The sequence below is a fragment of the Sinocyclocheilus grahami genome, unplaced genomic scaffold (genome assembly GCF_001515645.1).
Source record: "Sinocyclocheilus grahami isolate Dianchi unplaced genomic scaffold, SAMN03320097.WGS_v1.1 scaffold63.1, whole genome shotgun sequence".
Lineage (NCBI taxonomy): Eukaryota > Metazoa > Chordata > Actinopteri > Cypriniformes > Cyprinidae > Sinocyclocheilus > Sinocyclocheilus grahami.
This window is the reverse complement of record NW_015505242.1, coordinates 282,972-307,792: the sequence shown is the minus strand read 5'-3', so window position 1 is coordinate 307,792 and position 24,821 is coordinate 282,972. Positions and strand designations below refer to the sequence as shown.

At 36.7% G+C, this 24,821-nt stretch overlaps 1 protein-coding gene across 1 annotated transcript; it reads right to left on the bottom strand.

The window, feature by feature from the left end:
- Positions 1 to 458: 458 nt before the first annotated feature.
- Positions 459 to 24,820, bottom strand: LOC107584813 (glycerol-3-phosphate dehydrogenase, mitochondrial-like). The gene is made up of 17 exons (XM_016271580.1): positions 24,624 to 24,820; positions 22,555 to 22,659; positions 21,329 to 21,337; positions 19,829 to 20,000; positions 19,383 to 19,507; positions 18,244 to 18,341; positions 15,756 to 15,757; positions 14,709 to 14,873; positions 14,083 to 14,227; positions 13,774 to 13,967; positions 9,430 to 9,564; positions 8,607 to 8,782; positions 8,075 to 8,146; positions 5,222 to 5,334; positions 5,059 to 5,137; positions 1,639 to 1,737; positions 459 to 769 (listed from the first exon to the last, which is right to left on the bottom strand). Exons 2-17 carry the CDS (start codon positions 22,651 to 22,653, stop codon positions 644 to 646), a joined length of 1,809 nt encoding a protein of 602 aa, XP_016127066.1. The 5' UTR covers positions 22,654 to 22,659; positions 24,624 to 24,820; the 3' UTR covers positions 459 to 643.
- Position 24,821: the final 1 nt, after the last annotated feature.

Genomic DNA, 24,821 nt, shown 5'->3' with positions numbered 1-24,821 from the left:
GAAAGTATGATGGAAATTATAGATTTTGAATAAATACTTTTTTCAGAAAATAAAAAATTTGAAATTATTAAAATACTACTACAACAACAACAACAAAAAACAGATTTCATTACTGTAGTTCAGAACAGTAATAATTAAGCAGTATGCAGTGTAAAACTGCGAAATTCACATATAGTGCATTATTTACCTCAGAAGACACCAGGAGCCCTTAAATCTCACCTCAGTGTTCAGTAGCAAATAATCTGCATTAATAAAATGGCACAACAGAAAGCTCACTGGATAAAGCTGTTCAGAGAAACATTAAAGAGATCATCTATTCATCCTTACCAGGTCACACAACATGGCACTGCATGCTTTAGATAAAAATAAAGATTCTAGAATATGCTTTGAAATATTTTTAAAGAATATATTCTGCTCTAATATTTTTTTTTCATTAAAATAAATGCAAACAAGCATGCTAAAACAAAAGTAAAAAAAAAAAAAAAAAAGATTGTAGTCAAAGGCAGCCAGCTGGTTGGGTGAGTTAATGACTCGAGAGGATGTGCTTGCGATCTGACCAGCGTAGGCACAGCGCTTTTTGGTGTTTATTCAACTTTGTGGTGGGAGCCGTTGTCTGGTGAATGTTTTGGTTTGTAGTTGGGATTCAAACACCGCCTCCGCTGCGGTCAACCGAGACAGGTCCTCTCAGATCCAACCCCTCCTCGGCCGTCTTCATCAGGATAGCCAGACGACTGTCAGAGATTTGGCCTCTCTGGACCGCACTCATGAGCTGAACCAATCAGAGAGCAAAACATATGCATAATCACTACCTAGCTTAATGGTTACAGCCACATTACTTTGTATGATTTAAGATTAAGAGGCGACTCTTAAGCTTAAATCATATCTCTTGCATTTATATTTTAAAATGCAATTTATTTCTATGGTGGTAAAGCTGAATTTTCATTAGACATTAGTCCTACTACAGTCTTTAGTGTCATATGGTCCTTTTAGAAATCATTCTAATATGCTGATTTGATGCTATTCTTTGATGAACAGAAAGTTCAAAAGAACAGTATTATATCTTTACTGTCACTTTTGATCAATTTTCTTTCTTTCAAAAAAAATAAATAAAAATGGGCCCAAACTTTTTCATTAAATGTAATCTTGATCCACTGCTTTGCTGTACTTACATGACTGGAACTAGCTGTCCAAAGACATTACCAATATGGCCTCAAGTGAGCGACCTGACCTAAACTGACTTTGGTTAAAGCCTGGGCTAGTAATTTAAAGGTTAGTGGTTCAAGCCCCAGAAACGTTATTACTTTTAACACCTTTCTCCTGACCCATATATGGTATATATCTAGTTCATGCTTCATTATAGTAAAAAGTACAGAAAAAGTGCTGCTCATTATTAATTAACCGAAACACCAGATCTACTTTATACTCATTCTGACGTAGGTATGACATTTCAGAGCGATTAATCACTGTGAACTAGTCAGCTTATGACAAAACATGGATATACTGACATGAAGATAACAAGCACTTTTAATTTAGAGGTTTTCACACCTACAACTACAAATCCTGCCTGAAAACCAGAGTGACACCAAGACAACCTGTAGCCTATAAATAGCTATTTTTACAGGTTCTAAGGGTTCATACCTGTAAGAACTCATCCAGTTCCACCTGTCCGTTTTTGTTGAGGTCCACCTCATTGAGGATCTCATGGAGGGCATTCTCATCAATTTGAATGCTGAGTTTCTGAAAGAACACAAATCAGCGACAGAATCAGTGTCTAAGAGACATTAGACTGAGGCTTGACGAAAATGTTAAGGACTGCATATAAACCAAAGACAATGAGAGCTGAGAGAATGACAGCTAATAAGCAATTCACGAAGGGAATTATTTAAATTTTATTCTTTGGTAATAAAGATAAACACAAACGCATACTTTAGTCTCGTGAAACTGCTGCCATCTGTTCTGCCCATCACTCACATTGAAAACAAATTGTGGTCAAACCATTTTTTAGCACCCCAGAATGCTTTCACCTATACAGTTGTATTTTTTTTTATATTTAAAACCATTTTTAAAGGGTTAGTTCACCCAAAAAAGAAAATTAGCCTGTGTTTTACTCACCCTCGTGGCATCCTAGGTGTACATGACTTTCTTCTTTCAGACGAATCCAGTTGGAGTTATATTAAAACTTGTCCTGGCTATTCCAAGCTCTATCGTTGCAGTCAGCGGGTGTTGCAGTTGAACAGTCCACAAGTCGTCAAATAAAGTGCGCACATCCATAATAAAACATGCCTCACACGGCTCCGGGGGGTGAATAAAGGCCTCCTGTAGTGAATCCATGCATTTTTGTAAGAAAAATATCCATATTTCAAAAGTAATAAACACTTTTCTCTCACTTCTGTTATCTGTCATACTGTTCCAGCGGATGACGCAGGGGTGTAACGATTCACTCGTTTTCTCGATGCATCGATTACAAACCCTGACGATGCAATGCGTCGATCTTGAAACATGGATTTTGAATTGTGAATCGTCGATTTCGGATTTTAATCGATTTAAAATGCTAAGAATCGAATGAATCGCGATTTCTATAGCGATTCAGTGTTTTCAAAATATATACACATTAAATTACTACAAGCACAAATTAATGGAGACCTTGAACAATGTTCGTGCCCTCGCATCTCTCCTTCACGTGCTCCACTATTTAATGCCTGTGACTGTCACAAGATTGCTCTCGTGCTCCGTTCGTCTCACTGACACATTTTTTGAGCAGCTGATGTGTGATCTCTCCTTAGTACTCGTGGCCAGTAATGCTAAAGTGAAGTAGTTTTGCTTTTCTGTAGTTTTTCAATGGCTTTCTGTCATACCGACGACATTACCTGAGTAGTCGAAGGCTGCGCATTTATTGCATGGACGGAACAAAAATGTAAGTGTCTAAAGTGTCGTTAATCTGAATGTACGAAGAAAACTGAAAATTTAAAATAACCACAGCATTAACAACAACCTTGAAATAAGAGCGCAAGGTTTGTCTGATAATCAGATGCATGAAAGTAGCGTTCATTGCTATAGCAAACAGACATCGGGGTCCTTTTCTTTCAGAATCATCATTCGCCGATGGAGAGGAAAAGTTCAATACTATAGCATTTTATTTTATGAAAATTAGATAAAGAAGTTTTCGCACTGAAAGAGAAGTGATCTCGCGTCCATAGAACTTAAGACGTGCCAGGCTATATTTGCAGCTAAACTGAATAAAAAGCAGAATGCACTGATGAAACGTTAAGACAGTAAACACAACAAATAAATACAATTTATGAATGATGCAGTGCTAATGGACATATCATTTATTACAGTACAGAAACTATAAAGTATATTTTCTACCTGATTCTGTGCAGAAAATTTGAATAATTGTTTGTAGTATATAAAACGATCATAAAATCGCCATTAGGAAAAAATTATAGATTACAAATGTTTGATTATTGTCCAGCAGTGTATTTAATTTCTTATAGCAAAGTCAAAGTAAGATATAAAAAAATAATTCCTTGTATTTGACATTTCTGTCACTTCTGAAATGATAGCTACACCCCTGGTGTGACGAAATGTTAGCCTATACATAATACTTTTAAAGCTCTTTTTTAAAATCTTGGCTTACATAAATTTCTACATATGCCATGTCATGCCATAGCATCATTAAACTAGCATCTAACAATGGACAAAAGTGTTTTTTTCTGTAACCTATTGTTCTCCAACCATAAAGGCTGCCGTGTAATTTGCCCCCTGACTAAGCATTTAAAGAATTTAGGGGAAGCATTTAAATAATCCTGTGAATGCACTTAAAGAATGCAGAATCGAACCGTTAATCGAATAAAATTTATTCGATTCGAAAACCTATGAATTGTGAATCGAATCGATTTGCTGTCTACCCAAAGATTCACAGCCCTAAGCAGGACTTATGCGCAGCGCGTGCGCCTCTGAGATATGCTAGTCTCGCCAGTTTGTTTATAGGAGCAAAGGAAGCAAAGTCTCCTTACTTTAGCAAAGGAAAAACAGTCTCCTCTTGGTTTATATCGAAATCCTCCGACATTTTTCTTCACAAATCCTCGGTTTATACTTCTAATTCGTGACCTGCGTTTTGTTTTGTTCTCTCTCCGCATTCGTCACTAATCACGCAATGCCGACGTACTACGTCATCCGTCGGAACAGCTTCCGCGTATGACAGATAACGGAAGTGAGAGAAAAGTGTTTATTAAGTTTGAAATATGGATATTTATCTTACAAAAACACATGGATTCGCTACAGGAGGCCTTTATTCACCCCCGGAGCCGTGTGAGGCACGTTTTATTATGGATGCGCGCGCTTTATTTGACGACTTGTGGACTGTTCAACTGCAACACCCGCTGACTGCAATGATAGAGCTTGGAATAGCCGGGACAATTTTTAATATAACTCGAACTGGATTCGTTTGAAAGAAGAACGTCATATACACCTAGGATGCCTCGAGGTTGAGTTAAACACAGGCTAATTTAAATTTTTGGGTGAACTGGCCCTTTAATATTATGATTGTCTGACAAATGACGATTGTTTTAAAGAATGTTGGTAACCAAACAGTTGACAGTAGCCACTGACTTCCATAGTATTCCCTATACCATAGACATTCTTCAAAATATCATATTTTGGGTTCAGCAGAAGAAAGAAGCTCATACAGGTTTGGAATAACATGAGAGTGAGTGAACAATGACAGCATTTTTGGGTGAACTTTAAGTACAGGTCATCTTGCAGTTTAATCGCGTACCTTGTGGCAATCCAAAAGTAATGAAAATGAATTAACATACATAAAAAGCCCCCTCATCTCTTTATATCAATGCCAACTTCGCCTAACCTGATGAATTACATGTAAGACATTTTACATGATGTTGTTAGTGCAAGAAATCTTAACTAACATTATGGACTCCAGGAAAAAGTAATGGCTGCTAAGAACAAATAGTATAACAGTATATTTTTGCAATCTAAAATATTAAGGAAGCTCAGTTGTAATTGTAAGAGACTGTAACTGTATGAGAGATTATAACACACCTCTAGCACTTGCTGGACATCCACTGTTGTGATAAAGCCTCTACTCTCCTTATCAAATTTGTAAAAGCGCTTCTTATACCTGTCAATCATAATAATGACAATATTAGAAGAGTCAGAGCTATAGGATCTTGTATACACTTAAACTCACACACTCATCCTATACCTCGCTATCTCTTGGGCAGTGAGTGAGATCTCTGTTGTCTTGCTGAGCTGCTCAGAGCGAGCTTTATAACCCATCTCCAGGTGCAGGAACTTCTTTGCTGCCTCCAGCTCTTCCTACAGACACAAAAAAACAAAAACAGACTGAGTAACTTTCCAAAGGTTAGAAACAAGTGAATAAAATGTATTTTTGATCAAATATTTTTTTTTTCTGATCATAACAGCAGCACATTTCAGCACAGATTATTTTGTAAACCTATTACAGTATAATGCATGCTTTGCAAATTGGGTGTTACTGAAGGATGGGCAAGTTAAAAGATATATTGGACCCAACAGTTTGTGTAAAAGTGTTGTTTCACATTTCTTGTATGAAGAAGGCATTTACATAGAAGTCTTCATGGCACAGTAGGGCTATTAAAATGGCTGAAAAACTAAATTCGAATTTTGTACTTAAATATTATCAATATTCTAATTATATTCGGATTTAAAAGGCATAATTTCAGTTAGGGGAGAAAAAGCTTTTGGCTTCTCTCCTGAGGCCAAAAGGGGGCGCATCGAACAAAATATTATTACGTTTCTTCAAAGCATAATAAAATAACACGATTATCTTTGAAAAAAGTGCACAATGTTTAAAATAAGGTTTATAAACCTTATATAATTAAAATTGCTTAAACAATTAGAAACAAAACAGAATCACGCATGTATGTATAGTTTAATACAAAGGACTGAAAACCAAATCACAAAGAGTACATTCTTCATTTAAAAACATGAGATGCAGTGGGACGGGGAAACCCCGCCATAAAGTCTTGAAACATGTTTTTAAAAAGTTGAACTTACACAATAATTTTACATAGCTTTCTAAACATGTGGCTCTCTTGTGCGAGACGCGAGTGCAACAGTGATAGATGTCCCTCTAGAAAATTTTATAAATATGCGTTCTGTGTGAACGGTTTGGTTTCGGTTTTGACGTAAACAACATCATCTCCGCATTGATGTTCTATTTTCCCGCAATATTTTAAATGATCAACGTAGCAGCGCCGCATCTAGTGGGTTCAACTGGATAGACTAACAAAAACATTATAATGCAACGACACTTACATCGTCATCGCATTTCGTGCGCCACTGATAAGGCTACCTGACGCACACGCACACCTAAAATTCGAATGCAACGTTTTTGCATCCGAATGTGGATTTTTATTTTAAATTCGACGAATATTCGAAATTCGAAAAAAAATTTGACAGCCCTATGGCACAGAAATAAATATATAAATAAATACTGGTCAGATAGATGGTGAAATATGGTCAAATAAAGATAAATTACAGGTATTTTATCCTGAAGAAAAAAACTTTATTTTCTTTTTTCTAATTCTTCTAACTAGGCTGCCACATATATTCACATTCAACTGTAAAAAAAAGAATTTGTATCAAATTGATGTTTTTCGTTTTTTTTTTTAAGGCATTTACAAAAAAGTCCTCAAGCAATAAATAAATAAAACGATCTAATTTTAAGGGTCAGATAGAAGGTGAAATACGGTCATATAAAAGTAAACTACAGGATTTATTTCCTGAAAAGCCAACCCTTTTAAAAAAAATATATATACTGTATATATTTTTTTTTCTATGTTTTACTCAGCATTCTGCCAAATGCCTCATTATAAGTCTAAATATTTTAAACTGTAAAATATGGGTTTGTGTTGTTTCATTTCATGTCTGAAGAAGGCATTTACATAGAAGACTTAAAGGCACAGCAATAAAATACATTATTTGATTGATTGATTAATTAATTAATTAATTAAAATAAATGTAATTTTAAAGGTCAGATAGAATGTGAAATACAGTCATATAAAAGTAAATTATGTTTTTTTCCCCTCAGGGGGTTATTTATGTATTTATTTATTTTCCATTTCTACTCAACAGACTGATAAAAAGCTAATTAAACTAAATATTTTCAACATTTTTCTTTTTAAGTTGTAAATAAAGCAAAGATCATTGGAGCATGTTTTATTAGAAAATACCAGTAATAGCTACCAGTGGATACTGATATATATATATATATTTTCACATTAGAATGAGAGTGTTTGAGGCAGTAAAAAGGATTCAAATTCAGCCAAAGTTCAAAAGGTGTTTCATGCAGCTGAAATACAGCAACATGAGAATTCTGGCTTGCCTTGCAGAGAGCTGTGATATACCTGCACTGGATCAAGGCTCCCAGCAGAGCATTGTGTCTGTGTCCGTGCATGTGTGTGGTGGGTGTGGTGCACCTGCATTGTGAGCAGATCTGAGTTCTCAACTCATGGGAACTGAACAGTATCAAAGCTGCACAGTGATATGTGCTATTATTAGTGCTTCTGTTTATCAGACAGGAAACCAACAACCAACGTGCAAAAGCTGGAGTAACTCTATCACCCTCTTACAAACGCACTACACACACACTTTCAAACACTCGTGCGCGCACAGACGTAATAGCCATAGTCATCAAGAGGTGTTGTGCTGGGCGTTCATTGCACAATTGAATTGTGATCTTATCCTGAAGTGGAGACTCCTTGTTAAAAAAACTATTTAAGAGAGTCACACTAACAATAGCTGAGGCCTATTATTAGCTGTTACCTAAATTAACCTCACTGAGACCTTTAGCTTTAGATCAGTCAAAAATAGCCGTGTTCAGGTAAAGGGTAGCAGGTTTGCACAATCAATAAATTCAATAAATCAAGTATTGCCAACAAAATGTTTGAATACATTTGAATTGTGATTTGAATTAATATGTATACTAAATGTGAATTTAAAGTGTATTCTGCTTTCATTTTAATTAAATAATCACATGCATATGCACACGCACACAACACACAACACACAACACTGTCAGTCCGTATTCTAAAGTACTGTAATATGTAAATCTTCCTCCGTAGGTTGCTGCCAGGTGCTGAGCAACCTGTGGGTTCAGAAAATAAAAATGTTATTCCTTACGGCTGTAACCATTATTAAATAGATGATTTAACATGATTTAAATTTCTTTCCTTATACAGGAAACCCACTGTAACCAAAGCTAGATTTTAAACATTCGCTTAGGCTGTAGAGATGCTTTCTTTACTAGCTTATGAATAGTTCAGGCAAATAAAACGGCCCCGTTTACTTTGCTCTTCTTTTATATCTCTCACCAAAGGTCAAGTGCTGTCAAAAATATCTGCATGCTGACCTTTTTAACTATGCTGGCAAAACAACATCCATGGTAGCGCTACGGCTCCATCAAGCTCTCACGCTTCCAAACAAGGGTTTGCCAGACTTTCTCTCCCCCACAGAATCATGGGGGACTGAAGCGTTATGGAGCAGCTGAACCTGCTCCAAAGAGCTCTGACTGGCAGAATTCTAAGTAGTTGGGCTTCAAAACCCACCTCGTTTTCCAAGCCGTAGTCTTGAACCAAACGAATGTACAGGGTGGGGGTCCAGTCCTTCCCACCATCCAGCATCAGACCGACAGTCCTGCTGGGACCAGCTGAGAGCTTATGAGCCTTTATGGCTGCGTCAAGGGTCTCCTCAGCCATAGAACGATAGGTTGTCCACTTCCCACCTACAGAAGACAGAGTGCTGTGAAACCTTTAAACATCCTTAGTGTAACAATTATCAGTAACCCAATTCCTCATTTAAAAGGAAAAAAAACTGTGTATATGATTGTATTTTTAAGTAAGATTTAATGTTTTCATATTTTTTACTTATTTTGTTTTATTATAATTTTTGTCTTTAATTATTAATATAATTTTTAAAAAATTATAATTATATGTTTATAAGTTAATAAGTTAATAATTACCGGGTTAGTATGATTTTTTGATGTTGTTTTTTTAAGAAATGAATATTCTTATTAAGCAAGGATGCATTAAGGGACGCAAAAATACTACATTAAATAAACACTGTGCTTTGAACGTTTAATATTAATATATACGTTTAATGAATGAACACAAAAATATTAAGCAGAACAATTGTTTTCAACATTGATAATAAGAAGCCGGGCTGCACAATAAGGCCAAAAAATTTGCTTTCATATATATTATATCTCAATCAATATGACTACAATATAAGAATTATAATTATTATTATGATTATTATTACTACAAATGTAATTATTATTATTTATTTTTTTTTACAATAATTACAAACTTTTTCACACTGTACAAATCCAATTAAACCACTTAACGAAAGAAAAAAAAAAATGGCACTGACCAGCAATGGTGACGAGTCCGCTGTCGCTGATGTTGATGATGTGGTTACGACAGATGGACTGTGTGTTTTTGGAGTTGGGGTCGGTGACCAGCGGACGAATACCACTCCAGGCCGCCAGGACATCCCCTCGCCGCACTGAGAACCAAAGAAACCAGAGACGCTGACAATCTCTGACAGCTGAAGTGTGTGTGTGTCGAGTATCTGATTGACAGGACTACAATAGGCTACACTATTGTATTTATGCAGTCAGTGTCCTGTCTACAGTTACACCCACAACTGTTTATATATGAAAATGACAGTGATGTCTGCATTAAAAGCTATTTTGTTTGGCAAATGACCATAGGGAAACATGGGACGCGAGACTGTCCATAAAAACTGGAATTGCTTTATTACTTTGTTAAACCAACAAACTGTTACTAGAACATCATGTACGATTCCAGAGTCAATTTCCCTATTGTGGTGACATCTCAAACATTAATTATTAAGAGGGAGTTGTGTATCGATCTGCGGTACACATGCCACTGTAATATGCAGGTTGATATTTCTGAATGGGGGGGAAAACAGAGACAGCACTCTCATTATCAAAGGGCATCTCTGAAACATTTATGACAAGGCTAGGGAGCTCAGCAGACAGCAGACTGGGGAGACCGATAACACACACACACACACACACACCTTGAGTCTAAATGAACCTCAGCAATAGACCGCTGGGCTGTCGAATGCATTCAAGTAATCAAATTCTCAAGGGAAGTATTCAGTCCATTTCCAAGCTGTAGAACGCACTCGAAGTTCTCAAAGAATCACAATCACCATACCGAGGCATTCGCAATATATCCGCAACCATATCAGTATAGGCCAATTTTTTAAACTACCGTCATTGGTTAATTAGGCTGAGAATGGAAGATAATAATTTTTATTTTTGCATAAAAATATTTCTTTCTTCATTCATGTCTGATGATCAATATACATGAGGAGAGGTCCCAGTGATTTTTCGGTGTGGGTGGGGCTTCCCACCTTACGAATCAATATTAAAGTTAATTAAATTAAGCTAAGCGACTGACTAAATGTAATATAGTTCATCGCAGCTGCTCAGGACAAAAACTCTGACATGAATGAGATACCCTTCAGCACTTACCAATTTATATATATATATATATATATATATATATATATGGATATTTGCAGGAAAGATTTTATAGATTTTAACATTCTGTGAATTTCCTGGGACAGCTATGGAAGAATTTGAGATAAAAATATTTAAAAGTAAAAATAAATAAATAAATAAACAGGTGTGCAAATCATATCTCTTTCCATTCAATATACTGTACACACATTTAAGAATAGTCTGTTGGTATCTTTCGAGGGAGTTTTTTTTTCCACTGTCGCCTTCAGCTTGCACACTATGACTCATTTCCTGTAAAGCTGCTTTGAATAACATTTATCAACAAACGTCTATGCAAATAAATTTAAACTGAACTGAAAACATAGCACACTTTAAATAATGGGCTGAAAAATGATGCTATTCACTTGTTACGAAAAAATATATATTTTCAGATATTTTAGTCTTTTTGTTTTATATTTATAGTATAATGACAAATAAAAAACAACTATTTAATTTATGAAATAACATATTGTCTTTGTACGCATACACACATGAGAATATGCAGCTGGCTTTACATTTCAGTGGCATTATTTAGATAACAATTCACTGATACCAACTATTGTTCTTTCTTTTTATAGGACAATATAATGAATTTTAATGCATGATTTCACTTTTTAAAATTCTAGATTGGAGCTTTAGTGTGAGTGTTTAAATGTTACAATTTTATAGAGTTACAGTATATCAGCCATTATATCAGTAATCAATAACATCAAACAATTATTAAAAATCAACAAAAAAAAATCTATATTGGCATTTCATCCCTCCTTTAAACAGGTGATTGATCAAATTAGGACCAATGTAAAAACATTCTGAATGAGAAAAAAATAAGAAAGTCCAGATTTTTCAAATCTCTCTGTTCATCTCATGCAATCATCCTTCTTTCTCTCTCACACAATATCTCTACTTGAGGGACAAACAACAAGATCTTGCCCCTACATTGTCATTGTGACAAATCTCCCACAGCCAAATCCCTTTAGCTGCCTTCACTAGAGCCGAGTCCAGTCTAGCCTCAACCCTCCATCTAGGCAAGGTCTCGGTGTCATTCCTCCGTCACTCAATCCATCCTCATTCTCCATGATCTGCGTTATTCACACTCTCATACAGCCCTCCCAGGTCAACAGAGTCGTTTGGTTGCTCATTCATGCCCGGAACAAAGCAGAAGACACCCAGACACACGGCAGCCGTCACATTGTGGTTTATGTTAATAATAGACAGCTGGATGACTTTCTACAGAAAGACACATGCAGCGTTGAATGAGATAACGAGATTCAATAAACTCTTAACGACTTGCCCAACAATCAGAGAAAGAAGGAAGCATTTTTTGTGAGGAAAAATTAGTTATGAAGCTAATCAATCAAGCAATCAAGCCCGCATACACGGTGCTTTGAACAATTAGAGGGCTGCGCTCAAAATTCAATACCTCCGCTTGGAATAGGAAGATGCTTGGAATAGTTATCAGTCCCAACTAGCAGTTACTAGACTCAACACAACCAATACAAGCCATTTTGTCTACAGTGCTGTCTGTTTGTTCATTAACATGCATGCAGTATGTAGAGGCCTCTTCAGATTTTTTAGTCCAGTGGATTTTTTATGCAACTTACAAAATAGTTCTTTGCATCTTTCATATTTAAGTTGCACTATTGAGTAAATGTTTGTCTAAAACACTGTGGCCGAAACCAACCATTCATACCATTCTAAAGTTTAAGGTCAGTAACATTTTTTGTGACAGTAAAGACTTTTACATTGTTACGCAAAAATTGTATTCTAAATAAATGCTGTTCTTTTGAACTTTCTATTCATGAAAGAATTATGAAAAATGCATCATGTTTTTTTTTTACAAAAATATCAAGCAGCATCACTGTTTTCAACACTGATAATAATAAGAAATGTTTTTTATCACTAATTTAGCATATTAGAATGATTTCTGAAGGACCATGTGACATTGAAAACTGGAGTAATGGCTGCTGAAAATTCAGCTTTGCCATCATGGCAATAATTTATATTATAAAATATATTAAAATGCATGAAATACATAAAATGGTTATTTTCAATTGTAATAATATTTTACAATATTAAAGATTTTACATTTATTTTATTATATCAAATAAATGCAGCACTGGTCATCATAAGAGACTTCTTTCAAAAACATTAAAAAAAACTTTTTTTTTTTTAAACCAAGGCATACTGTATATAAATTTGGTCGGTTCAGTTGAGTCACACTTTATGCAAACTCTTTACTTAAAAAAAATCTTAATCTAGCCATCTTCATTTTGAGAAAAACAGGTATGACTTTTCCCCATTAAACAAAAAATGTATTATTAAAATGTCAATGCTCTTTTCCATACAAAAAATTAAAAAAAAATTGATTACCATTAACTGTTCCTGCACATATGTTCTTCTGCCATTGTGAACAGAACAGTAATACAGTACTCTGGAAGCATTTCCTGCGTTTCCTGCTTCTCTATTAAGTGGCACCACAACAGCGCTACTGAATCTACTGTACAGCAAGAACCAGGAGCGTCAGACAGGGGTAATGGTGAAACAGAGTTATAACCAAGAGTCAACCAAGGGGGATCCCAGAATCCCTAGTGACACCACAGGAAAGAACTATACAGTGCAACCAGTGTAATTCAAACAACTCCTGAATGAAGGAATGAGTCCTATTGAAAACAATACACCGCAACCAGTATAATAGAGACTTAATGGCAATTATTTCCACCTCTAATGGTAATACAGGCACATTATGTTATAAATAACATTCAGTTTCTTGCACAGACCGATTGTTTTGCTTCATAAGATCGCAATATATTGCTAGAAGTCACGGGTATTAATTCTGTGTTGCCTGATATGCTTTTTTGACTCTCAAAGTGACGGTAGCTGTTGACTTGCATTTTATGAATCACCCAGCCTTGGTAAGCATAAGAGACTTCTTTCAAAAACATTAAAAGATCTTTCAAGTTCTAAAAGAATTAATGGAACTGAAATCATTAAGAAGAATCTGTCTTTAAAAAAAGATCTTATTTCGCCTAGGGCACCAAGTGAACCAGGACTCTAGGGGTGTAGAATCAACGTGCACTATTGCTTTTTAAAAAAGATTTTCAGTTTTCCCGTTGCTCAAAGTGTAGCAACATATAACATTCAAAAACCATTCAAAAGAAAACGCATGGATGTGGTAATATTACCTTCTACGTCAGGGCTGAGGTAATTTCGTACTTCGCTCAGGATAAAGTTGATGTCATCTTCCACAGGGATTGGATGGGCGGTGACTTCAGTGGGTGTATCTGTCGTGCCGGCGATAGTCATCTTCTCCCAGGGCAGGAAGAATATGACACGGCCATCACTGGTGGCAGGGTCTAACAGCCCCATGTTGTCTGGGCTATAATTGGTAGGAAGAGTACAGATGTATGTAATCTCTCTATGCACTGTTAAAACCATAAAATTACACTTGAGGAAAAAAAGGTACAATATGATTGCAGGATTCAGGTAAGTACCTGTAATATCCAGGGATTACAATGTGCACTCCTGCACTAGGCTGGCAGATGTTGGCAGTTTTCTGGCTGTCCATTTTGCGCAGTGAGTCAGTGAAGGGGCCGGTAGCGTTAATGACACATTTGGCACGAATGTCAAACTCCTGCCCTGTGAACGGCAGTGTGAGGTGTTAGACTAACTCAACGCAGCTGACTGGGGTTATTTGCTGAGGATGGAAGACAAATCTCTTCATAAAAGGATTCTAAGCAGAAAATTTAAAGGGCTTACTGAAAGGTGATTAGTTGCTGGGTTGTGGGGAAATGAAACTTTAAAAGAAAGCAAAGATTCAAGAAATAGTCTTTACATAGACTTTATATTAAGATCTCATCTCATGTCTTAAGGTGCAGTCACATTTACCATTGTTCTGCAAATTTTTGTTCGCAAAATCTGGTTATTTCAATGGAAATCCACGCAATCAGAATTTCGTACAAGGGCGAAAGATTTCCATGCATACATTTCACAATTTAAGTTGATCACACAGATCCACTGCGTTGACCAACAGAAAGCTGCGTACTTCTGTGTAAGCTGTCATTTCATAAGCGAAATAACTAAAACAGTTAATTTAGTTTTCGGTCTGGGCATATCTCACCTGTGATTATGTCTCGGCAGTGGGCTCCACAAACTTTCTCTTGGCCTGTTTTTGGGTCTGGTTTCTTTAGCAGATGAACCACCTCTGTGTAGTTGGCAATAGCAGCACCATGGCGGGCCGCTGTAAGAGTGATGGCCAGGTTCATCCGGGCATCATTGTGTTGTCCTGAAAAGAGTCGGAGCAGAATGTGTCACAATACTCATATACAAAAAAACAAACATTGTTCATAAATGAGACGTACCGTAGAAATATTTGTAAATAAAGCTATGTATAAGTGCTTGCTTTTTTTTTGTGCATTTTTAGAATACAACAAAAAAAACATTTACAGTGTATTATGTAAACCACATAATAAACCACATTCCCCACAGAACTAGAATCTCTAAAAATGTTTTTGTTAGAATTAATTAACCTCTTAACTTTAGCTAATTTTTTTTCTTCTTGAAACTATACAGTAGCTTCACTCACACACACACACACACACACACAAACACATGTTAGTATTGGTGGTTTACGGGAACTCTCCATAGGTGTTATGGTTTTTATACTGTACAAACTTTATTTTCTATCACCCTACACCTAAACCTACCCCTCACAGGAAATGTGTGCAGTTTTAGATAAAAAAAACACACCACTTAGTATGTTTTTTAAGCCTTTTGAATTACGGGGACACAGGTAGTGTCCTCATAAACCACTTTCATATTGTAATACCTGTGTCATACCCATGTCATTATACACATTTTTTTGTCCTCATAAACCACCCAAACCAGTGCGCGCGCACACACACACACACACACACACACACAGTCATACATATAAACAGGGACATTCTATAGACTTCTATTTTTTATATACAGTTAAAAATACAGTAATCTAACCTTTACAGAAAACTTTCTGCATTTTTACCTTTTTTTTTTTTTTTTTTATTTTTTTTTATATATAGTTTTTAAAAATTATTTTTTTTTTTTACTTTTTTTTATATATAGTTTTTAAAAATTAAGACATTTCTAAAAGAAGGTTTTTGGGAGGTTTGCGTCAGATTTAGTTTACCTCTTGGTACAAATTCATACCCAAAACATGGTTAAGTAGGTACAAAATGTTTTTCTGTACTTGCCAGAGGCCACTGCACCCAGTTAAGATTCGCTTTATGATTGCAGTGTTTGAAGTGGTATGACGGTGTTCAATATTGTTATAGGGCCTTTTGAGGCATTTAAACTATTTCAGACACATTTGAAACATGAATTACAGGAAACCTTGAAGCCAACGCGATATCACTCTATTACGGCAACTAAAGAGCCACTAGATTTTTAAAAAAAGCCTCTGTGTTCTGGGTCTGTGTTCTCGATGCTAAAGAACCAGAGGGATAGGTAACCCACGTAAGCATGTCTAATGCTAACACATGCTCAGGGCAACTCTACCAGACAATGAAATAATAACACAGGCAGGAAGCCTGTTTAAAGGGCACACTTCTCAAAGAATAATGTGCAGTGAAGGCACCAGCATGCTTTGTTAGAGATCCCATGAACCTGGGTTTGCCTCAGTGCTCATAGCTCTGCGCTCAAATCATGATACAGGGAAAATATCCATGTAAAGAAGGATAATACACACATATGCATGTTGGAATATTGTTAATATCATGTAAGAGGACAAATCACAGCTCACACGGAAAGCTGTGTCCCACAGCAGTAGACAAGAAACGCTTGGCTGAGCTTGAATGTTTATTAGAGTACAGCTCGCAGGTATGGTGAAAAGAGCAGGGCTTTTGTGCTGCAAGCGGGATTCTAATGAAATAAAGAAACCGCGACATTACAAATGACTGAAAACGCAGATAAGGGAGTTTTAGCGTCAGATTAGATTAATAAAAAAAGACCTACAGAAAGAATGAATGACATATCATAGTGGAGGAGGGATGTGATGGGAGGCCGTGCATGTGGATGAGATAGTGAAAGAAAGAAAGGGAGAGAGGACTCAAGGAGGATGAGGGACAGGAAGAGAAGAAGCGAGAGAGTGCGAGTAGAGGAAAAAGAGAGAGAGAGGGAGAGAAATAGAGGGAGGCAAATAGCGACAGGCAGGCTGCGATCTCCAGCGGAGAAGGTCAGATTCGGAAATGTCACGGCCGTGATTGTTCCAGATTGAATAATTGGAGAGAAAAGCCGGCTGACAACCCAGGGGAAGAAGGGATGGGGGGTTGGGGGGGGACAGACGTGGGGAGAAGAACGAATAAAACCTCTAAACTGTCATTACAATCGCCGGTTTCGATTCTCCACACACATACATACGCAAATGAAGACGCTATTTAACGCAGTCACTGGCAGCACGTAAACATGGTACGGCAGGGAACAGAGCATCCAGACGTCTCTTTGCCTCTGTTTCTCCCACAGATGGACGCGATGTGACAGATCGCTGCTCAGATAGCCGCCGCGCTCCCCCTGAATATAAGCTGCCCGGGCGCCCTGCGAGGGACCATGTGTGTCAACGCAGGCCAAATGTAGTTTGACAGGAAGCACCGGAAGGCAGGATTGGTGGGCGGGGTTTGTGCTGCCACGGATGGGACCTTGAATAAAGGGGACACATTCTGCACACCCAGACTAACCAGGAACATATGGAAGTTTTGCCTGGTGGCAGCCTCGGGCGGCGCAGGGCGCAGACAGGCCAACAGAGACACGAGCACAATGAGTTCGGCCGCAACAGCCGGTGACGGTTTTACAAAGATTATGGAGGAATGTCACAGAGACAAATGAGATGGCAGTTATTGCCACATAAAACCGCAAATGAAAATAGTTATGATATTTTCATGATAACAAATCTTGGACTGACATACAAGATTTTTTTCTTATTTAAAGAAAAATAATATCTCTGTCCCTTTTCTCCCTATCACAGGCTTGGCAAAGGCATTTTGCTGGTTAGCCTATATAAGTAACCAGGTAAGGTTGGTTTAGGCTTTTTTTAAGCAGGGTGTATTACTAAATAAAATAGATATATTCTCCATGAGCAGAACTGGATTTGTCCAAGTGCCACTAAGTCATATAGCACCTTGTGACATGTTTGTTTTAAGTTTTTTTAAAAATCGGACAGGCAAATGATGTAATCTTGAGGTTTCTCATTTCTGTGACCCTTTCACACTTCACCGGTTGCTTTAAATATCAGAGCAAGGCATAAATGCCACGAGTAATTAATAATGATGATGGTAAAGACAGGAAGATCCTTTAAAAACCCAGAATGACAAGGGGCAGAGACTGAGGAGACGAGAGGTCCAGCATTGATCCACAGAATATCCGAACCCCACCTGCTGCAGGGGTCCATATGAAAGGTGCAATGCCATTTCTGTGAACTTACCAATGGATTTAAATACAAAACCTGTCTTTTATGAATCTAGTATGTCTCTGGTCTCTTTAACTTTGTTCTGTCTAAACCCCATATTTCCATTCCTTTTTTATATATTTTTTCCCTTTCATAGATCAGTGTTTTTATTGTCGGACGTGTAAATTAGTCAACAGAGTAGTAGTAAGTAGTAATTAGATAAAACTGGTTTTCTTACTTGTAAACAGGAAGCATTATAGGTAAAGGTGCAGACAGGTGAGGAGCGATGTTCAGCAGATTGGCACGTTCATGAAGGGCCTCTTTCACCATCATGTACTAAGCAAGTAGAAATAAATCTGTTAAGCATGTAATTTATGTTCTGAAACAAAACATGAAAATGTCTTCAATCAATGTTAACCACAGAGGTCAATTTACTCATAAATTTAAAAAAACAACAACTCTACTCTAAAAACCCATAGAAAATTCAAGTCTTTGAATTATCTTCATTTGGGGGCTTTTGACAGCAAATACCGATATGTGACCCTGAACCACAAAACCAGTCTTAAGTCGCTGGGGTGTATTTGTAGCAATAGCCAAAAATACATTTTATGGGTCAAAATGATTGATTTTTTTTTTATGCCAAAAATCATTAGGATATTAAGTAAAGATCATGTTCCATGAAGATATTTTGTAAATTTCCTACTGTAAATATATCAAAACGTAATTTTTCATTAGTAATATGCATTACTAAGAACTTCATTTGGACAACTTTAAAGGCGATTCTCTCAATATTTTGATTTTTTTCACCCTCAGATTCCAGATTTTCAAATAGTTGTATCTCGGCCAAATATTGTCCTATCCTAACTAACCATACATCAATAAAAAAAATATTTATTCAGCTTTCAGATGATGCATAAATCTCAATTTTGAAAAATTGACCCTTATGACTGGTTTTGTGGTCAAGGGTCACATATATGCAATTAATATAAATATGATCCTATATTTTACTGTCATTTTATTCCCAATTAAATACTTAATCATATTTTAAATATGCATTTTTAAAATGACATTAAGTTGGCCAACAACCAATCTTGACTGCAGTCGTTTTGAGTTCAAGATTTTAGAGTGCTGCTATTTCCGATTATAATTTACAGTATCGTTTTTGTCTTTACTTATTGAAACAGTTGATGATCAAGCTACTGTAAGTTTTGGCTATTCAACCTCCGCACTGATGCCTCAGATCTGCAGTATCCTACTAAATGTTTGTGCTTTTCTTTGTCTGTCTGATGTGTTCAAAATGTCACAGTGGTGGCATAAGCGGCCTTGCAATCCTTCTTCTAAATATTAGGGGCAAATAGGGAAAAATGGGGCCTTCACCTGCTCATAATCTAGTTTCATGATGGCTTTCTGCAGATAGCGGACTCCGCCGTGAATGAGCTTGGTGCTTCTGCTGCTGGTGCCTGATGAAAAATCGCTCCGTTCTACCAGGGCGGTCTTCAGATCTTGTACGAGGGGGCAGAAAGACAGGTAAGGAACGGATTAGACAATGCACTGGCATTTCAAGACCTTATGGTGCCAAATATTTAGACTGGAGCTGCTGTCATTTACATATGGCTTTCTCCACTATCTGTAATATCACAACATGTTTATTGCACCCAGGCACATTCTGCCATGGCCTTCAGAGATGAATACAACGTCTAATGAGAATAAAAAGAAAGAAAATTAAAAACAAACTAAATGAACACTAAAAAATGTACGAGACAAATCAAAACTGACCTGCACAATAATATCAATAAATATCACAAAACTTAAAAAGTACATACTCCGCGTGACAGCGTCTAAAGCACATCCGGAGCCCGTGGCTCCGCCGCCCACAACCAAAACATCAAACTCTTCTGTGTTTCGCAGTGTTGAAAGCTGCTCCTCTCTTGTTGGGAGAGCATCTTTAAACGGCACCTTTAGCTCACCCTGCGCTTCAACATATGCCAGCCGAGCCTGAACAAATCCAGCAGGTACACAAAACAGAAAAAAGGACCAAAATAAGAAGACAATGTGGTTAAAGACATTACAATACCCTGCATGCTCTTTAAAGACGCAATCCAGAATTGACATTTCATAAGCATTACTGTGCAATTGCATGTAAAATCACAATTCTAAGATGCCCTATATTGTTATGCAAGTTGTCATTGCTAAATCGACATCCAAACATAAGGATTTTTCTGGAATGATCTTTAAATTATTAATAGTATTAATAATAGATTAATTTAGATGAATTAAATAAGACAAGTAAACATGTCTAGAAAATTACTAGAGAAACACTGAACATGCACTTTTCATATTAATCACTCCACATCAAAATGACATTGAATATATTTCATGAAACATTATGTTAGTCAGCATGCCAAGACATAAGAATTAAGCAGAATGCATAATTGTTCATCTCAAATGTTGGGTTATCAAAGTTCTAATTCAGTAAGTTCTAGATTTAATTTCAAGGGGGTTAAACTAAAAAAAAAATAATAATAAAAATTTGCAATCATGACACGGTCACTCTTTATGGCAACTTGCACTGTGACCTTTCATATTATATGTGTGATATTTTATACATAAGCTTGATTTCACTTTAGGTATTTAAACTCCCCAAATCAACTGTGCTTTTCAATAAATCCTCTTATCAATTAACAGCGAATCTAAAGTTTATTATAAAGTCAAACAGAGAGACTGACAGTTTGAAATTGTGAATGAACAGCTGCCAATCTATCGGTCACATGAAGGCAAAAAGGCGCAAAATTCTAATTAAGAGAAAACAAGCCTGGGCGAAGCTAGGTGTCAAGGGTTTTAGCCATAATGAAACATTTTATTCATTTTTTTCGTTAGCATTTGGCCTAAATGATTACATCAATCTGCCCCCAAAAGCCCGTAGAGTCCATTTGACTTGCAAATGACCAAATGAGCCCAGACATTTGCAATTTAGACAGTAATAGCATGTAAAAACAAGATTCAGTAATTAGTGTCTATTTCTAAGGACAGACATATTTAAAACATCCGCACACTATTAAGAGAGGCTGTCCTGCAATCAGGACAAGTGCATGACGGAAACGGAGAATTTCATGCAAATATGCAATCGGCCACCGCAGAGTGATACTTCAGCCAGAGTGTAACAGTGCCCTTGCCATAGAGGAGACAAACAGGCACTCACAAACACACACACACACACACACGCTCACCAAATTAACATTACAATCTCAAAGATTAGCATCTGCCACATGCATGATTGCAAGCAATGAAGAAATTCATTCTTTTCTCTTTTGACTTTTGCTTACCCATTTAGGCTGCATTGAGATGACATGAGGGATAAATAAACACATAAATGGAGAAACATCAGAACAAAAGTTTGTGTCAGTGAAACGCTTAACATGGGATGCAAATGTGACGTGAAGGTGATCTGATTTACTGCTGCAGTACATCCAATGAAGTTTTGCAGAGTGTTCATATTGGTAACAAAATCTCTTTAAATTTGAAGACGGTTAGAAAAAAATGTTCAAACTCAAGATCATCTTTAAGTTTTTTTTTGACAAATTAATCATGTCGTGACAATCTCCATGACAACCATGTCCTTGAGAGTGCCTAATTCTCTCGCTCCCTGGAGTTTCATTGGGATTGGAACAGTTGAGATGCAAGATAATGGACAAATTGGGCTTGGGTAAGATTTAAATAAATGATGAGAGAGAAAATCAGGACTCCCATTGCTCTTCAAGGGTCTGTCTTTTTTTCTTCTTCATTTGTTTCAGAAAGCCTTGTTGATTATCTTAATCTACTTGACCTTCCGTTATTTGATATAGCATCTAAACAGACGAGACCCCTGGGGATCTTACTAGTTTAAATACGGACAGAACATGGTGTGTGACACACTCCCTGATGGCGTGAATGAGGATCAGATTGTTCTTGATTACATATTCAAGAAAGATCCTTGACACAATGTGTGTATCACTGTTCAAGTGTAATCTCCCTTTAGCAAACAAAACCTCATTTTAATACGGTAGTCTACCCTAGAGAGAGAACGGGGTAAGTTTGGAGACTTGAGATAGTACCCGAAAGGTACAAATGAGATTTGCTAATGTATCTGGATTTGCTAGGTCTAATCTTAATGAGATTTGTAGCACTCATTCAAGAAATCTATCCTATATGGTTGGTGACCACATGAAAACAAGAATCAAACTTTATGAATTATAAATAGGGAATAGTTATAAATAGCTATAAATTGATCGTAGCTATACGATCAAAATACGGGGCCCGAGTTGTACTATGTGAGCTGAACATGGCTGTATCTTTAAGGTTGTATAAACACATAGGGGACATTCCTGAGTCAGGACAAGACATGCTGTGTGGTACAGATGGGTGTGAACAGCTGCATTCTACATAAAGTGTATTCTGCCTTTTAACCTGTAGGGGTCACTGTGTGGATGTGAAACGTGAAAACAAAATGCTTGGTATTTGTCAAAAGAATTGGCCAAAACCGAATAAAACAATGATGGTTTTAAATCAATACCTGATTCTTCCTGTATTCGAAGAGCTGTGATAGGCCGAAGGCTGTTGCTACAGCTCCTCCCCCTATTAGGGTTCCTTTCACTGCCTTTCTGAAAGCCATTGATCCCTGAAACATTAAAAAAGTTAAGCAGATTTTTGAATAAATGCCTTTGGAAACAGAAAAAGTTCAGAAGACATCATGTTAGTATCACTTCATTTTTCCAAATCCTGATAAGCCTTTTGCAATGTACTGTGTATTTATAATGTATATTATTCGGATAAATAATTTCCATATATAATAATTTTATAATAATTTATGCATTTAGCAGACGCTTTTATACAAAGCGACTTACAGTACATTCAGGCTATACATTTTTTACCAGTATGTGTGTTCACATACATATACATATACACTTTTTTTTTTTAAACACAAGGATTTAACATAATTTCATTGTGTCCAGTGCTTTTTTGAAGTTCATTCTGTTTCATAATTGCCTGTATTATAAATTCCTCCTTTCTGATGTCTTGAAATCAAACTCAGTCCCTCACATTCCTTGACCTTGGCCTGGAGAAATTAAACAAACCCGTAACACTTGTTCACAACTCACCATTGTTTTGTGTCAAAATGAAACAAAACGGTCATATGTCCAGTAGTTGTGTAAACTACGAATCCAAAAACTCACAATCTCTGGTGAAGGTCAAAGTAAAGCTATAATCAATCTCGACCTAATGCTCTGGGTAGGGATGCAAGTCATTTCACTACATGATACTAGAGGAAGTGAATGAGTCATTCTTACTACACTGTTTGAATTCACGCCTGTCCCACATGGTCTGTGTATAGCCAACCATGTGCAAGAAAGAGAGAGAGAGAGAGAGAGAGAGAGAGAGAGAGAGAGAGAGAGAGATTAAATTACAAAAGAAGATGGAGCTGTATTTAGACCTGAAAAGAGACTACAAACCAGCAGAATACCTGAGCTGTGTAAAAGATCACAAATTAAGAAAGACACTGACAAAATACAGACTGAGTGATCACTGTCTGGTTATAGAGAGAGGACGACACAGACAGAGATGGCAGCCGCGAGAACAGGGACTGTGTTCACTGTGCTCACAGAAAGAGCTGGAAACAGAGGAACATTTCTTACTGCACCGTGATTACTATCACAACATTAGAGCTGCATATTTCCCCAAATTCCAACAAATTAAACCACATTTTATGGCATTACCAAATACAGAAAAATTAAGTCACATTTTAGGGGAAGATTCCAAAATGATCCTAACAGCAGCAAGAAATGTATCAGCCTGTCATAAACTAAGACTGTCAGCCAGTGGGCAAAACTGAAGCAAGAGCATTTCTTACATGTACTGCTGTGCAATTAATTTTTTTTTTTTTTTTAAACAATGTCTTTAATATTTTTCTCGTTTGTGGGAAAAAAGAAAAGAAAAACAAAGTACACGTACTTATTTACTTAATTATTTTACATATCTATTGTTGTTTTGTTTATGTATTATATATAATTGTTTATTCATGTAATGGACAATGCTTTGGCAATACTGTGCAAGTCATGCCAATAAAGCTAATTTGAATTGAATTGAGAGAGAGAGAGCGAGTTCACAATGAGTGATCTTACATGGTTATTATTTTACCAGTTCGTGTACGAGAATGAGACTCCTGGACTGGAGTGCAAACATGTACAGTAATTCAGGCTGAAGTCAATAATATATTACATCTCTAAAATCATACCTCAAACCGTTTTCACTTCATTAGAAAAAACAGAACAGTTCCCTTTATGCTCAGTTCTGAAAGTCAACAGTGATGAATACAGACTCGTATAGTGTCTCCGCTGCATCACATGAACTCACATTAATTACAGCTCGTGACAAACACATCGTGCGATAACATAAAGCAAAGCCCATAGCTGGGAATTTGACTTATGATGAAGCGATTTCTATAACACGTATTTCAAGAATTCACACACTATGGGGCTGGTGCAACAGTGGCTGGCTCGCATCCAAGAATAGATCGGACAGCCTCGATGATCGACGTCAAATAATACAGCAAGTAATATGCCAAGACCACTGGTTTTTACTTACTGGTTCTGGCGATGGTGACGATGATGTCTAAAAAAGGAAAATCATGGACAGTGAAGGTATCAACTGGGTGATGTTTACAATGTTACTTATTCAGGAATCCAGGAAGTACAATGACAGGAAGGATTTGACAGACAGGTGGATGGACAAATCAGTACAGAGGATTCACAGCTCTCGTCCAATCATTTTTAGGAAGGCGTG